General features: G+C 39.8%; 1 protein-coding gene across 1 annotated transcript in view; it reads right to left on the bottom strand.

Moving 5' to 3' along the window:
* The window catches only part of Znf157 (zinc finger protein 157), a 7635-nt gene extending 4490 nt beyond the window's left edge, over positions 1 to 3145 (bottom strand). The window contains 1 exon segment of the mRNA XM_055607901.1: positions 3074 to 3145. Within this exon segment, the coding sequence (XP_055463876.1) occupies positions 3074 to 3145 (72 nt within the window).
* Between the last annotated feature and the right edge of the window lie 14577 nt (positions 3146 to 17722).

Here is a 17722-nt window from a genome sequence, read left to right as displayed (position 1 = left end):
GAAAGAAAGAAAGAAAGAAAGAAAGAAAGAAAGAAAGAAAGAAAGAAAGAAAGAAAGAAAGAGAAAGAGAGAGCGAGGGAAGGAAGGAAGGAAGGAAGGAAGGAAGGAAGGAAGGAAGGAAGGAAGGAAGGAAGGAAGGAAGGAGAGAGAAGAGGGGAGGAAGGAAAGGAGGAAGGGAGAAAAGAAAGGAGGGAAGGAAGGAAAGAAGGAAAAGAGAGAGAGAAATTGAAAAGAACTGAGGATGTAGCTCAGTAGTAGGATTGGAAGGATGTTTGCCTAGAGTGCAGAAGTCCCTACATTTGATCCGCAGCGGTGTAACATAAGTCACATGTGTATATACATATATACAATATATTAGGGAAGAGTATGAGCTTGAGGCCAGCCTGAGCTACATATTTAGCTCTAGATTGACCTGTACTATACAGAGAGACTCAGAGAAAATATTGTGTGTGGTCTTCCACACCTGTCATTCCTGCACTTGTGAGGTGGATGCAAAAGGATCAAGAGTTCAAGGCCAGTCTCAGCTGCATAGAGAGTTTAACACCAACATGGGCTGAATGAGACCCTTTCTCAAAACAATATTAATACGCTGGGGAATATAGGGTTAGAGTACAAAACAAGAAAGTTTGAATTTATAAGAGGAATTCATCGAACCATATACACTAAAGTATAAAAAGAAAATATTGCTGTGAAGCTGGGATGTAATTCACCTAAATGCACAAAACCATGGGTTCAATCCTCAGTGTGGCATAAAACTAGAAGTAGTTGTATATATTTGTAATCCTAGCACTCAGAAGGCAGAGGCAGGAAAATTCACTCAAAGTTACCCTCAGCTAAATACCAAGTTTGAGACCAGCTTATGTTACATGAGACCCTGTCAAAAGCAAACAAACAAAAAAGTAAAGAAGAAAAGGGGAAAGGAGGGAAAGAAAGAGGTTAAGAGGAAGGGAGAGAGGAAGGAAATTATGCTTCAGGCCATGTTCATTTTCTATACATCAGCTTCTAAAATGCTTGACTCTAGGGCTGGAGAGATGGCTCAGAGGTTAAAAACAATTGCTGTCCTTCCAAAGGTCTTCAATTCCCAGCAACCACATGGTGGCTCATAACCATCTAGAATGAGATCTGGTGTCCTCTTCTGGCCTGCTGGCTCATATGCAGGCAGAATTCTGTATAACTAACAAAAAAATAAATAAATAAATAAACAAACAAACAAATAAATAAATAAATCTTTTTTTTTTTAAATGTTTGACTTCTTACATCATCAGCATACTTTCTCACTACCCAACCGGCAAGTGGGAGAAAAGGAAAGAGTATTACTCCCAGAATGATGGCATGAGCATCTGAGTTGATGCTAGGGCAATATTGCAATTAGCTAAGAGGAGGAACAATGGTTGACAGAATACATTTTGATAGATCTTGGAAACATTCATGAAATGTATTGGAGATGTCAGGCTGGAACTCAGGAGAGTCAGCTTAGATAGACCAAGGTTTGGGAGGCAAGGTCATTTCACTACTATCTGAATCCACTAGGCCAAATGGCACAACTGTTTGGAAGAAGCACTAAGTACAGGAATTAATGTGCCATGAAGCCAACCAAACAGATTTCTCAATGGCAGGAAAGTGTGTGGTCTTGGAATATAGGAGGGAAGACACTGTCAAGTGATAGTGCCAGTTCTAACTCAAAAATCTAAGATGATATTTTTCTTTAAAATCTCACTAGATACTTATTAGATAAAGCAATGGCCATACCCTCAGTACAAATTTTCTGTTGCTTTTCTCATTTCTATGATAAAATACCTAAAAGTATATAAAGGTAAGATTTATTTTTGGCTCCTGGTTTTGGGAGATTGAGGCCATCATGGTTGGAAAAGTAAGGCAGCATCATTTTGCCCACATCTAGACAGGTCAGAAAAACAGAACAGGAGGCAATATAAACCTCAAGACCAACTACCAGCACTCACTTATAATCCCAGTGAATGAGGCAGGAGGATGGTAGTAAGCTTGAGTTCCAAAAAAAAAAAAAAGTCCACTATGGTGGTGCACACCTTAAATCTTGGGAAGCAGAAGCATAGGCAATGGGTTTCTATGAACTTGAAACCAGACAGCTCTACATAGCAAGCCCCAGGCCAACTAAGGCTACCCATAATGAGATGTGTTAAAAAATAATTTAAAAAGAAGAAGAATTTTAAGAGAATGGGTAAAACATGCAGTAAAAACAACTAAGGTGTTTTTAGCCAGTGAATGGCTAAAATGTGTTCTATACACCATGGAATATATTTAGAAATAAGAATGAAGAAACTATTGTCACATGCAGCAATCTGGATGAATTTATGCCAAGCAAAAAGAAAATTCCTAAAAGCACATAGTTCATGGTCTAATTATCTAACATTCTTGAAACTGTATTAGATAACATGTTCATGGTTGGCAGGGTTTAAGCGGGAAGTGGAGCAGAAAAGAAGTGGTCTTGGCCTTTAAAGGTAAAATAAGAGACACAGGTGTAGCTCAGTAATAGAGTATTTGCATAAGGTACACAAACCCCAAATTTTTCTCCCCCAACAAAGTAAAAAAGGAGAGATCCTTGTGGCCATGGAAATTTTCTCTTCTATGTGAGAATACAAGAAACTATCTATGATCTACAAAGGTTTCACCAGATTAACACTGGGGGAAACTGAGTAAACCACATGCTGCAGCTGAATTTATAATTACTTCAAAAGAAACACATTCCCAGATACGTGATCCCAACATTGGAGACTGAGGCAAGAGTAGTGCCATGAGTTCAAAACAAGCCAAGGCCACACAGCAAGACCCTGTCTCAAAAACACCGAAATAGTTTTTCTTCATTTTAGCCTTTCCTGCTCTTGGGAGTCCTTTCTCAGTCTTCCTTAATAAATATATGCTCAGCTCTAATAAAAAGAAAAAGAAAAAAAATCAGTTAAAGAAATAGCAAACCCGAGAATGCATCGTGGTTATAAAGCGCTTCAAGAACCTGTCTGGCTTCCTGGATTCCCACTCTCCCCCAGCAAAAAGAATAAAAGAAAAAAAAAACATATAGGTGGTGGGGGAGATTTCTTACCTCAATAAATCTACCAGATTCTTCTGGATTCAAGGCAGGAAATCTCTGGGGTGATTTCTCATTCGCTGGCATATTCACCAGCGCCTCAGCTCTCCCCCTTTCAAAGCTGAAGAGTGTAGAAGTTCCACAGAGACAGAAACAGGGGTATCCATATGTTGCTGAGGAGACTGTGACCAAGACAACTTACTGAATAAAGCATTTAACCAGAGCTTGCTTACAATTTCCAAAGTATAGTCCATGATCATCATGATGGGAAGCATGGCAGCAGGCTGGCATGGCATTTAAGCAGTAGCTGAAAGCTCACATAGAATCTGAAAGTTGCCTGCAGAGCCAGAAGCTGGGCCTGGTGTGGAAACCTCAAAACCCACCCCTAGTGATACACCTTCTCCAGCAAGGTCCTACTTACTCCAGCAAGGCCACACCTCAACCAGGAACCAAACAGGCAAATACATGACCCTCTGGGAGCCATTCTCATTCAGTCCACCACACTGTATCATTACACACACTGACTTCATAGAGCTAAGCAACACCAACTAATCTTTACTTTGGGTGGATTACAATATCCACACTCAACAGAATGAGCTGAGCCCATTATTTTCTGGTGCCTCCATAAGGAGCTGCAACCATTGTCCTGACCCAGACAGCCTGTCAACTGCAAATAGAAGCATTTCAGGTATTCATGTAAGGCCAGTATTTCTTTTTTTTTTTTTCTGAGACAGATTATTACTCTAAGTTTGGGGTCCCACAGAAAAAGAGACTATTACCACAATTGAAGGGCATAAACAAAGCAAACTACTCTTGATTAAGAGGGTGTGTTTGGAAAAGCAAACACACTAGGATTTTTTTTTATCCTAATCATGTGGTGACTATAACTTTTCCCCATTGGCTGGTGTCTGAACTCACAATCTTACTCAACTGGCTAGACTTGGCACAGAGGAAATGAAGGAGTAAAAGGAAAGAGGTCACTGTTCCAAGGAGAAAAGAGTCACTGCTCCACACCATCAAAAATTCCTAGAACAGAACAGTGGGTCTTTGTGAAAACTAAGGTTTTACTAGGTGGGAAGAATAAAAAATATTTTCAAGTCTTACAAGTTAGGGGAGATAAACAGATTTTAATTACTTGTCCTAAACTGAAGTCTTATAGTATTTGATGGAAGACTCATATTTGATACTTCTTACATTCTGTAACCCAAGCTGGCCTGGAAGTCTTATAAGCCATGTTCAACTCAAACTTGTGGCAATTCTGTTTCTGCCACTAAGGGCTGAGATTACAAGTGTGAGTCATGACACATGGCTGACACATGACACTTACCTTTACCTCTATTTGACAGACTTTTCTTTCTCTCTTTACCTTTTTTTTTTTAATACAAGATATCAGTAGCTTCTCCTGGCCTCAAACGTGATATATAGTTGAATTCCTGATCCTCTTGTCTCTACTTCCTGCATGCTGGAATTATAGGTGTGAGCTTTATGCAGTGCTAGGGATTGAAATCACGTGAGAGATGGCTCAGAAGTTAAGAGCGCTGGCTGTTTTTCCAGAGGTCCTGAGGTCAGTTTTGAGTTCAATTCTCAGTAACCATATGGTGGCTCACAACCATCTAGAATGAGATCTGGTGTCCTCTTCTGGCCTTCAGGCATATATGTATTTATACACTATATAAATGCATACATACATACATATATACCACAAGTTAGTTTATTACATTGTTTCTGGTTTTTTTTTTCTTTTTTAAAAATTTCCACCACCACTCCCACCTGTTCCCAACCCCACCAAACCACCCCCAGTCCACCTGGGAAATTTATTCTACTTTCCCTTCCCAGGGAGATCCTTGCATCCTCCCTAAAACCCTCCATGTTACTAAGCCTCTCTGGATCTGTGGACCATTATAGTAAAAAAAAATCTGTAATTTTTGTTTCTTTAAAAAACACAGAAATAAGGGCTAGAGAGATGGCTCAGAGGTTAAGAGCACTGGCTGCTCTTCCAGAGGTTCTGAGTTCAATTCCCAGCAACTGCATGGTGGCTCACAACCATCTATAATGAGATCTTTTCTGGCATTCAGTTGGACACGCAGACAGAACATTGTATAAATAATAAATAAATAAATAAATAAATAAATAAATAAAATCTTAAGAATTTTAAGAAAAAAAACACAGAAATATAAGAAAATGCTGTTTTTGTTTTGGGTTTATTTGTTTGTTTGTTTTTGGTTTTAATCTCAAACGTGGGGGTATAGGGCTGCTTCGAAGCATGTGTAGAGGTGTAGTTTTGCCAGCTGCAGATAGTTTCTGCAATTGGGTGACGTTTGGAATTATGGGGACTTTTCATAGTAGATATAAAAGCTAGAGCCCTAATAGGTGGAGGGTGTTTGTTGATCATTCAGGGGGTGTTGGTTGTGGTTTGTTATTATTCATGCTCAAAGAAGAAATTAGATTCAGGGATTTCTCTCTTTCTCTCACTCCTTCTCTCCTTCTTTCCCTCCCTCCATCCATTCCTCTCTCTCCCCCTCTCTCATTTTTTCTCTCCTATCTAGTGACAGGGGGTGAAACCGGGGAGGATAAAGGGTGGGAAAAAGAAGAACCCACAAAGTAGCAAAGTCCAGCTACAGACCATAGCATAACTGTCTAACAGACAGCTAATATCCACTTATAAGTGCATACATACCATGTTTGTCTTTCTGGGTCTGGGTTATCTCCCTCAGAATGATTTTTTTTTTCTAGTTCAATCCATTTGCCTACATATCTCACGATGTCTGTGTTTCTAACAGCTTAGTAATATTCCTTGTGTAAATGTATCACATTTTCCTTATCCATTCTTTGATTAAGAGACATCTAGGTTGTTCCCATTTTCTGGCTATTATGAATAAAGCTGCTAAGAACACAGTTGAAAGACTCATAACCAAACCTTTGGCAGAGTGCAGGGAATAACATGAAAGAAGGGGGAGTTAGTATGATGGGGAAAGGATAGGAGCTCCACAAGAACCAAATATATCTGGGCACAGGGTCTTTTCTGAGACTGACACTCCACCAAGGACCATGTATGGATATAATCTAGAACCTCTGCTCGGGTGTAGCCCGTGGTAGCTCAGTAACCAATTGGTTTCCCACAGTAAGGGGAACAGAGACTATTTCTGACAGGAACTCAATGGCAGACTCTTTGACCTCCCCACCCCCCAAAGCAGGAGCAGCCCTGCTAGGCCACAGAGGAGGACTTTGCAGCCAGTCTTGATGATACCTGATAAAACAGGGTCAGATGAAAGGGGAGGAGGTCCTCCCCAATCTGTGGACTTGGAAAGGGGCAGGGAGGAGATGAGGAAGGGAAGGTGGGATTGGGAGGGAATAAAGGAGCAGGATACAGCTGATATACAGAGTCAATAAAATGTAACTAATAATAAAATAAAAAAATTAAATTAAAAAAAAGAACATAGTTAAGCAAACATCCTTGTGATAGGATGAAATGCCATTTGAGTATATTCCCAGGAGTGAGATAGCGGGTCTTGAGGCAGATTGATTCCCAATTTTCTGAGAAACTACCATATTGACTTCCAAAGTGGCTGTACAAGTTTACATTCTTTTTAAAAAAATATTTTTGATCTTAGTCTATCAGATCCCATCAGGAATGGCTGCATTGTCATCTTCTGTGTCCTGGTAGGGCTGCTCTCCCCTCAGGGGGAGGTGATCAAAGAGCAGGCCAATCAGATTATGTCAGAGACAGTCCCTCTTCCCATTGCTATGGAACCCACTTGGATACTACGCTGTCATGGACTACATCTGTGCAGGGGTTCTAGGTTATCTCCATGCATGTTCCTTGGTTGGAATATGAGTCCCTGGGGAGACCCCTGTGTTCAAATTTTCCAGTCCTGTTGCTCTCCTTGTGGGATTCCTGTCCTCTCCAGATCTTACTATTTCCCACTTCTTACTTAAGATTCCATGCACTTTGCCCATCAGTTGGCCTTAAGTCTCAGTGTCTGCTTTGATAGTCTGTAGGGCAGAGGCTTTCAGAGGCCCTCTGTGGCAGGTTCCTAGGATGTTTCCTGTTTTCTTCTTCTTCTGATGTCTATCCTCTTTGCCTTTCAGGATGGGGATTGAGCGTTTTAGTCAGGGTCCGCTCTCTTGATTAGTTTCTTTAGATGTTCAGGGTTTTAGTAGGTTTATCCTATGTTATATCATATATCATATATGTTATATCATATATCATATATGTCTATATGAGTGAGTATATACCGTGTGTGTCTTTCTGCTTCTGGGACAGCTCACTCAGGATGATCCTTTCCAAGTCCCACCATTTACCTGCAAATTTCATGATTTCCTTATTTTTCATTGCAGAGTAATACTCCATTGTGTAGATGTACCACAATTTCTGCATCCATTCTTCAGTTGAGGGGCATCCAGAAGGAAGGAGAGGGGGACCTCCCCTATCAGTGGACTTGGGAGGGGCAAGTGAGAAGAAGGGGGGGGGGAGGAGGGGGTGGGAAGGGGAGAAGGAAGGGGCTTATGGGGGGATACAAAGTGAATAAACTGTAATTAATAAAAAATAAATAATAAATAAATAAAAATATTTTTTAAGCTTTGTGATGTTTATTTTTTTAATTTTTTATTAATTACACTTTATTCACTTTGTATCCCCCCATAAGCCCCTCCCTCCTCCCCTCCCGATCCCACCCTCCCTCCCCTTTCTGCATGCATTATGTGTATAAGCATTGTGTTTCCTGATCTGCCTTGTGAATACCAAAGATTTTTAAAGTATTCAATAACCTTATAGCTAAATAAAATCTCTTTGTGTATAAGTAAAACAAGATAAAACAAACAAACAAAATAAAACACAAAACAAGTCAAGCCAGGGCATGGTGATATAGGCCTTTAATCCCCACACTCCAGGTAGCAGAGGGAAGATAAAGCCTAGGAGTTCCAGACCAGCCTGGTTTATACAATGAGCCCTTGTCTCAAAACAACAACACAAAACCCACAGGTGAAAATGTCAGAAGAATTCTTCCTTATGGAAATCAGGGATATATTTTTACTATAAAGATAAATGATACCATTGTGAGATTTTCAAAAAAGTACAGGTTTACAGGTGAGAAAGGAATTAAATTAAATTCAAAAGTCATATATGTTTTGACCTTAGAATGGTTCACATTCACAGCATTTTCTTTCTTTCTTTCTTTCTTTCTTTCTTTCTTTCTTTCTTTCTTTCTTTCTTTCTTTCTTTCTTTCTCTTTCTTTCTTTCTTTCTTTCTCTTTTCTTTTCTTTTCTTTTCTTTTCTTTTCTTTTCTTTTGAGACAGTGACTCACTATGTCCCCCTGGCTGGTCTAGAACTCACTATGCAGACCTGTCTGGTCTCAAATTTACACACCTGCATCGGCCTCTTACGTTCTGGAATTAAAGGTATATGCTACCATACCCAGTGGTTCATTGCTATTTTTAACAGTTTTATTTGAAATATCTCTTTGAAAAATACTGTCTAGGTGAGCAGCCTTCGAAATGTTCTTGTTGCTTATGAGGAAATTCCTTAGTCTGGAGTCAAACCAGACATCAGAGTGAATGCTTCCTTTCCCTTCCCAGGTTCCTTTAATTTTTCTGTTTTTTCTAGCCTGCTTTTAGCCTACCCATCAATTCCTGTACTGGATTGTCTGGGAGAGTGGAACTGGGCTAGGAAATGGGGAAGCTCCATGGGCAGGCAGAAGACAGACTTATCTCTAGGGACCTAGTAGGTAACTGTACAGGCTCATGAATGAAAGGAAATGGGTAGTCTCTTCTGTAATCTACTTTCACCCCCAGTTTGTTTTTTTGTTTTTGTTTTTGTTTTTTTTCATTTCTGTTATTTGACTGAGGTTTTAGCTTCTGTGCTAGTCAGGGTTCTCTAAAGGAACAGATCTGATAGAATAAACATAAAGGGGATTTATTAGAATAGATTAAAGTCATGGTCTGAGTAATCCAACAATGGCTGTCACCTAATGAAAAGGTCAAGGATCTGGTAGTTGTTCTGTTGTCTTTTCCACAAGCCTGGATGTCTCAGCAGTTCCAATCTGGTGCTGGAGTCCCAGAAAAGTCCTAGAGAGCAGCCGGTTTTCAGTCTAGGTTGTAATCTCAAAGAAGTAGAAACTAACGCCAGCAAATGAATGGCTCAGGAGCAGGATAGATGGACTTCCCAGCAAGATAAAGGGCAAGCAGAAGCTTCCTTCTTCCATGTCCTTTTATGTGGGTTGTCACCAGGAGGTGGGGCACAGATTTAGGGTGGATTTTCTGACCTCAAATAATCTGGACTTAGAGTGGGTCTCCTACCTCACATATAATGCAAAAAAAAAATCCCTCACAGGTGTGCCCAGATGCTTGGGTTTTAGTTAATTCCAGATTTAGTCAAGTTGACAACCAAGAATAGCATCACGGCTTCTTTCCAAAAGAAGTTCGTTAAATATTAATGCTATTGTTATATCAACATATCAGGGGAAACATGATGCTACTTTGAGCAAATAAAGCATGTTATACAAATCCACCAACCATTACTAATAAAAGTCCAAAGTAAGCGAGGCATGGTAGTGGCCGCCTTTAATCCCAGTATCCCAGGAGGCACAGGTAGGTAGATCTCTGTAAGTTCAACACCACCCTGGTCTACATGGTTCCAGGACAACCAGAGCAACATAGAAGACCCTGTCTCAAAAAAAAATAAACAAAGCAAATAGAAAAAAAGTTCAAACCAAAATCAAGTAAGAACTAAGTAACTCACATGAAGCAAAAATCACTTATAAAACATTGTCCCCAAAGCAGAATGATGAAGCCACTGTTGGTGAAATTAAGTAAAAAGGGCTGAGGGTATATATCAGTCAGCATGAGTCCCTGGATTCAATCCCTAACAGTACTCACACACTTAAAAAAGAATAAATATCTAAAGGAGATGGATTATACAATTAAATTTTTTTTAATGAGCTGAGATGTAGTTCAACGGCACAGCACTAAACTATTGTACATAGTACAATAAAAATAAATATGTACATAAATTATTGCACATGGCCCTGGGTTTTATCCACAGCACTGCAATTCATTAACAAATTACTTAATGAATTAATGTTCAGGCCAGGTATAATGACACATGTCTTTAATTCTAGCTCTCAGGAGGCAAAGGCAGATCTCTATGAGCTTGAGACCAGCCTGATCCTCGTAGCGAATTGTAGGCTGTATAAGACCATGTCTCAAAAATAGAAAAAGAGATGACCACTAGAACTTAACATTGTTTTGTAAGTTCCATATGATACAATCAGAATAAATACTGAGAAGAAATGATCATTATAGTTTTCCTTGCCAACAATATGTTTTTAATTTATTTTTACTTTGTGTGTATGAATATTTACCTGTATGTATGCATGTGTACCATGTGTGCAGTGCCCACAGAGACTAGAAGAGGGCATCAGAATGCCCCTGGATCTGTGAGCTACCATGTGGATGCTGGGAACCAAATCCAGGTCCCCTTCGAGAGCAGCAAGTGCTCTTCTTTCTTTCTTTCCTTCTTTCCTTCTTTCTTTTTTTCTTTCTTTCTTTCTCTTTCTACTTCTTTCTTTCTTTTATTTTTATTAATTAGTTTATTCACTTTGTATCCCAGCTGTAGCCCCTCTCCATCTCCTCCCAATCGCACACTTCCTCCCTCTTCTTCTCCTATGCCTCTCCCCCAGTCCAATGATAAGGGAGGTCCTCCCGCCCTTCCATCTGACCCTAGTCTATCAGTTCTCATCAAGATTGGCTTCTTTGTCTTCCTCTGTAGACTGGTAAGGTTGCTCCCCCCTCAGGGGGAGGTGATCAAAGAGCCAGCCCATGAGTTCATGTCAGAAACAGTTCCTGTTCCCAGTATCCAAGGGTTCTCTTGGACACTGGGCTGTCATGGGCTACTTCTGTGTAGGGGTTCTAGGTTAACACCACACAGTTTCTTTCTCAGTCTCATATTTACACTCGGAGTCCTAGGCCACGCCCCTTTCCTTGTAGCACGTGGAAGTTTGTTACCAGCTGGCAAATATCATGCCCTGCACGAGACAGTTGTGGAGAAACTATAGCTCAACTAAAATCCCACTCTTGGGATTAAAACAAAAACATATTTACATAACATACAATGAAACCAAAACTTCTATTACTGGGCCTGTGCAATTAAAAAAGTCTGCTCTTTAAAAATAGGAATGGAATGAAGGCTGGCTCAGAGTTAAGAAAACTGGATATTCTTCCACAGGGAGCACCCACATGGCAGCTCCCAACTGACTGTAACTTCAGTGCCAGGGGATCTGACACCCTCTTCTGAACTCTTCAGAGACCAAAGATGCACATGGTACACAAACATACATTCAGGCAAAATATTATAAAAATAAATACACCAAAATTTTACTTACTAGCTTATGATACACAAGGCCTTCTAAGTAATTAATGAGTTAATGAACAAATTAATAAGTTTGTCACACATAAATATTAATTATTAATCAGTTAATTAACTGTAAAGATAAAAGATGGGTTTTCCAGCTTTCTGGTAGTAAGGAATATGGCAGGATGTTGTGCTCTTTAACTCAAACAGAACATTCATTTATCATCTATTGTTTTATTCTAAATAGCAAGTACTGAATGACTGAATTGTATCCAGGTCTCAGGCACACAAACCCTGAGAACTTTTACTTAATTCACTTTATAATCAAAATGGAGACTTGGAGGCAAAATGGCTTCTGATATGCTAAAGAAAACGGCAGGTGTTAACAAAGGAGCCATAGTTATGCTAAAAACTAAAGTAGTTCTCTGTGGAGGAACTATAAGAGTTTAAGCAGGTTACAACAGAAAGCAGAGGTCATCTTCTGAGTGGTGTTCTCTCCATTCCTGTCCAGAATGGGGGAGAGGGAGGCACTTCAATGTGTGATCACAATTGCCTCCTTCCTTGTGTAGATAGGAGTGCCCCTGGACCATCTTCTAAACCTCTGCACCCGTTTTGAAATAGTTACATAATGTGAAAATTAAAGTACAATTAATTTGGAGTAAATTTCTGATTCAAGTGAAAGAATTGGATGTTACAGGGTTTAGAAGGCAGGAGTTTACTTGGCTTTGAGTCTCAGTGAACCAGCCTGGCCTACCAAGGCTATATGAGACCCTGTCTCAATAAAATTAGTAAGTGAATGAATTGGCTCCTTTACTCTTCATTCCTGACTAGTTGTGTCATCTCTTGATAACAAGAAAAAAGAAGCATGGGAGAGGTGGGTCTTGCTGGTGTAGCTTCCCTTGAAAATTTTGAGAACATTTCTCCTCTGCTCAGACCCTTCATTTTATAGAATGTGCACCGGTTACAGTGTACTTTCTAGGGCTTCGTGGCCTCTCTAATCCAGAGGATAAGTGACTTTCCAGAGCACTTTGAGAGGTGCTCCATCATCCCCTGGCATATAAGTAACCTAGGGCTAGGACCAAAATATTGACTCTTTTTAGTTCCTATATCCTCATTGACTTTGACTGAGAGACCAAAAGATTAAAACTTAGCAGCTATTATTAATTAAGGCCTGAACTAGGTGGGTGGAGAAGTCCAGGAATGCCCTGAGGGGAAGAACCACCTTACTGCATTCTTTCCCCACCCACTAGAGATACAGTTGTTAGGAAACTGGCCCATCCCCCTAGGGAGGGACACCAGGTCATTAATGGTTTGGCTTCCTATAGCCAATCAATCCAAAATGTAGCATTTTGACCAATAGTTGATTGCCAGGCAGGAATGGCCCCTGCCTTGGGCATGCTGGGAGGGACCAGAATCTTTAAATCACCCAACTAACCTGAGCACATTGCTCTCAACTCTCACTGTTTCGGCGGTGGGGGGTGTGGGCCCAAGCTGCAGCTTGTAATGATTTATAATAAAAAGAACCTCATGTATTTAAAGCAGAGTCTGTTTATTCCTGGTCTTTTGGGGTTCGTGAACTGGGCAGAACATGACCTCCAAGTATGCTTATTGAATACTCAGAAAATCATCAGTTTCACCAGTATTGAAAATGATCACTTTTTGAATTTTAGGTGGACTGGAGAAATAACCTGATAGTAAAAAAAAAAAAAAAAAAATTGCTTACTGTTTTTAAAGAGGACCTTAGTTTAGTTGTCAGGGTCCATGGACAGTGGCTCACAACTACCTGTTACTACAAATTCATGAAAATCTAACACCTCTGACCCCTGCAGGCACCCTCCCACACCAACACACACACACAATTTTAAAATAATAACAATAAGTTTAATTGCCATATAACACCTTTATAAAGCTTGACAGAGAGAACTTTAAGTAAATCTTGACTCTCTCAAGAGTCATGGTTTTTAATTAGTTTGCCTGACACAGTCAGTAGAAAGTAACCAAATATCTTGATGAAACATAAAATCTTTTATAAAGCATATTATTTAAATAAAACTGAAAGCATGAGGCTAAGTCATTGTCTTTATCTTTGGATTCTAGGACTAACAGTGTAAAGGATCATCTTGCAGAAGAAAGCAACTGTCCATGAAGGTGAGGCTATAAACCCTGGAAAATATTCAACATGTCCTGGAAGCCAGTTTGTTTTCCTAGGCAATAAGGACTATCTTAGACCATTTGTAGGATCAGAGTTGAGGCAATAACTAACCAAATAACATCTTGACTAAGAATGTATTTATTTATCCTTTTTTAAAAACTTTGCTTACAAAGTACGTGGACTAACTTAATTTTTTTTAATTTATAAAACCATTTACTTGTAAGCTAGTGTGATGTCATACAAACAATATAAAAATATAAGTACTTGGTGCTTTGGCAGATGACCAAGGCTCAGTTCCAAGCACCCACACACAGTGGCTCACAAACATTTGTAACTTCAGTTCCAGGGGACCCAATGCCTTCTTCTGGCCTCCACATGCAATTAGTGTACATATGTGCATGCATGCAAACGCTCATAAAATATAAATAAAATATATAAAAACACAAACATAAAAAGAAATAAATATTTAAGCGTATATGTTTGAAATATGTAAATTGCAAAGGGCTTTCTTGTCCCTGCCCCTGAAAGAGTCTAAAGTGAGTTTCATAAAGATGCAAAGACTGCTGTCTGAATCTTCAATGACCATGCTTTCCTGGGTGGTACTTTCTACTGCAACCACAGCACTCCATGTCTGAATGATGCTGTGGTCCAGGGATCACACTACTACAGGCAACAAAGATATTTCACACAGGGAAACTTTGTTGCCCCTCTGCCACTTCTTCCTGAATCTGGAGAGAAAATGCACATCTGATCCATCCCTGTAGATTAGTTCAGTTTCTTTAATCTAAAATTTGTGTAACAGGACCCTATATGCTTAATTTAAAAATATAGCCCCTCTGCTGGAAAACCTATTAATAAACTTTTTTTTGTTTTTGTTTTTTTGAGACATGGTTTCTCTGAGTAGCTTTGGCTGTTGTAGATTCAAATTGTAGACGAGGCTGGCCTTGAACTCACAGAGATCTGCTTGACTCTGCCTCCTTGGGTGCTGGGATTACATCTAATAATAAATTTAATGAGCAAAACCATGGCTCAACTAGAAGAAATAAAGCAGTCCATGATGCACTTAACTAGGAGAAATCACAGTAGACACTGGTCCCAAAGTGCACTACCTTTTTGACATTCAGAGGAATAACGTTGCCATGGACTTAGAGGTCACTAACTGGGAAGGGATACATAGAATATATAGGAAGGACTACATAAAATATATAAGAAGGTAGATAATTGCCTAAAGGACCACATTTATATGGAGGATATGATGAATTAAAAGGAGCAAGGGTACACAACTGGATAGAGGAATATGTGGTGCAGAGCATCTGGCACGGCAGGAAAGGAAGAGAACTCCAAGTGTATTGCAGATCTGAAGCTGCTCCCTCCCAGAACTCAGGGAGGCAGAGGCAGTTGAATCACTTTGAGTTCAAGGCCAGCCTGATCTACAAAGCTATTCCAGGACAACCAAGGCTACATAGAGAAACCTTGTCTCAAAAAAAAAATCTGAGCCTTACTCTGTATCTGGACCTTCTTTGGTGATCACTTATGAATAAGCAATTTGCAGCTGCTTGTTTCTAGACTAAAATTGCCATGTTATTGTTGAAATGTGTAATTAAGTATGGTGTCTTACAGCAAAATGAGAATTGAAAAACATAAAATATCTTAATATATAATAATATTTTTATTACATATATACTAAGCCTCCCTAGATGTTGAATAGTGTTGTTTGTTTGTATCAAATCCTGTCAGCATGCAAAGGGAATGTAACACAAACATATCTTTTTATCTTTATCCATCTTTTTAAAAATATGTTTTTAGGATTTAAAAAGATGGCTCAGCTGGAGAGGACAGGAACTTCACAAGGAGAGCAATAGAACAAGAAAATTTGAATACAGGGAACTTCCCAGAGACTCATACTCCAACCAAGGACTATTCATGGAGATAACCTAGAACCCCTGCACAGATGTAGCCCATGGCAGGTCAGTGTCCAAGTGGGTTACCTAGTGATGGGAAGAGGGACTGCCTCTGACATAATCTGATTGGCCTGCTCTTTGACCACCTCCCCCTGAGGGGGGAGCAGCCCTACCAGGCCACAGAAGAGGACAATGCAGCCACTTTTGACGAGAACTGATAGACTAAGATCAGAAAGGAGAGGAGAACCTCCCCTATCAGTGGACTTGGGGAGGGGTATGCATGCAGAAACGGGAGGGAGGGTGGGATCGGGAGGGGAGGAGGGAGGGTCTTATGGGGGGATACAAAATGAATAAAGTGTAATTAATAAAAAATAAGAAAAAATGGCTCAGCAATTAAGAGATCTGGCTGCTCTTCGAGAGGTCCTGAGTTCAATTCCCAGCAACCACGTGATGATTCACAACTATCTATAATGTGATCTGATGCCCTCTTCTGGCATGCAGGTGTACATGCAGATAGAGTACTCATATACACTAAATAAATAAAATCTTTTTAAAAGAAAAAATATTTTTGTTTTAATTTTTTAAGAATTTCATACACTATATTCCCCCCCACTCCTCCCAGATCTATACCCCTCTCAACTTTATGCCCTTTTAAAAAATTAAAGTGATTTTGAGAATTTTTAAAATTTATTTATCTTTTATTCACTTTACATCCTGGTTGTAAGCCCATCCCTCCTCCCCTCCCAGTCCCATTCTCCCTCCCTCCCCCCTTGCCTAGTGCTCTGAAAAAAAGGAGCTTTTTATGCATGAGTACTGTATTTACATTATTTCAATTCTTCCCTCTCCATGCTCCAACTCTTTCTGTGTCCTCCCACTCCCTCTGAAATTATTGACCTCTTCTTCTTTAATTACATAAATATATATGTTTATGGCCCACTGAGTCCATTTAGGGTTACTTGTATATTATGTGTTTAGGACTGACTGTAGGCACTGTTTTTTAAACTCTACTTTATTGGGGTTCCTTAAGCCTCTACCTCCCTTCTAATCCCCCAACCCTAGGTAGGAGGGAAAGAAAGTTAGAAGGGAGAAGGGGCAAAGTATGTCTCTTTACTACTTCCAGCTGGTTAGGGTTGCTGGGTTCTTTGGGGCAATACCAATCTCAATTGTCAGGATACCTAGCAGGCTAGCTCACCAACAACAGCAAACACAGCAGAGGCTTCTTCCTTCTCAGAGAAGCTCCTCAAAGCTTTCTTTCTTCTTTCTCAGGTCTGGAATTTATCAGTTGCCAAAGACCACACTCCCGCAATAGGCAATTATAGTTATCAGTTGTGGGCAAACTAAAGCAGCCCATACACACAGGATTAAAACAAAAACATATTTACATAACATAACTGAGTTTTTAAAGAAACTAAAACTTCCACTACCATTAGGGTAACCTATCAGGGTATATATCCTTGGCAAAGACTGATTCTCTCAAGTCATTGCCTATAGCTCTTCACCTAAGAGTGGAACTTTATGAGATGTTCCCCATCCATGTTGGCCTGTCAACTAGTACTGTCATTATGCAGGCCTTGTTTAAGTAATTATATTGTTGAAATTTCATAATATAGAGATCACTGTTTCATAGCAAACGTCCTGGTCCTTTGTTATAATATTTTTGTCTCCTCTTCTGTAATATCCCCTGAGACTTAGGTATAGGAGCTGTATTGTAGATTGGGGTTGGGGCACCACATGGTCTGTTGTCTGCATTTTGACTAGTTGTAGCTTTCTATAATGGTCTCTGTCCGCTGCAAGAAAGAGTTTCTTTGACGAGTGGTGTGAGCTACACTTATCTGTATAAGCTAAGCATTTAGAATGCAGCTAGCTAGTACACTGATTTAGGAACATGGCAGCAGTAGGTTGTCTTATTTTTAAGATTTATTTATTTATTTTTATGTATGAGTGCTCTATCTGCATGTACACCTGCATGCCAGAAGAGGGCACTAGATCGAATGGTTGTGAGCCACCATGTGGTTGCTGGGAATTGAACTCAAAACCTCTGGAAAAGCAGATAGTGCTCTTAACCACTAAGCCATCTCTCCAGCCCAGTAGGCTGTCTCCTAAGATGCATAACCCGCCTACTCCAATTTGTTTGTTTGGTTTTGGTTTTCCGAGACAGGGTTTTTCTGTGTAACAATTCCTTATCCTGGGACTTGTTCTGGTGTTCTGTAGACCAGGATGGCCTTAAACTCACTTGCCTCTACCTCTCAAGTGTTGGTATTAA

Source organism: Psammomys obesus, unplaced genomic scaffold (genome assembly GCF_907164565.1).
Source record: "Psammomys obesus unplaced genomic scaffold, mPsaObe1.curated_primary_1811, whole genome shotgun sequence".
In the NCBI taxonomy this organism is placed as follows: domain Eukaryota; kingdom Metazoa; phylum Chordata; class Mammalia; order Rodentia; family Muridae; genus Psammomys; species Psammomys obesus.
The sequence above is the reverse complement of the archived record's forward strand: the minus strand, read 5'-3'. Positions and strand labels throughout refer to the sequence as shown.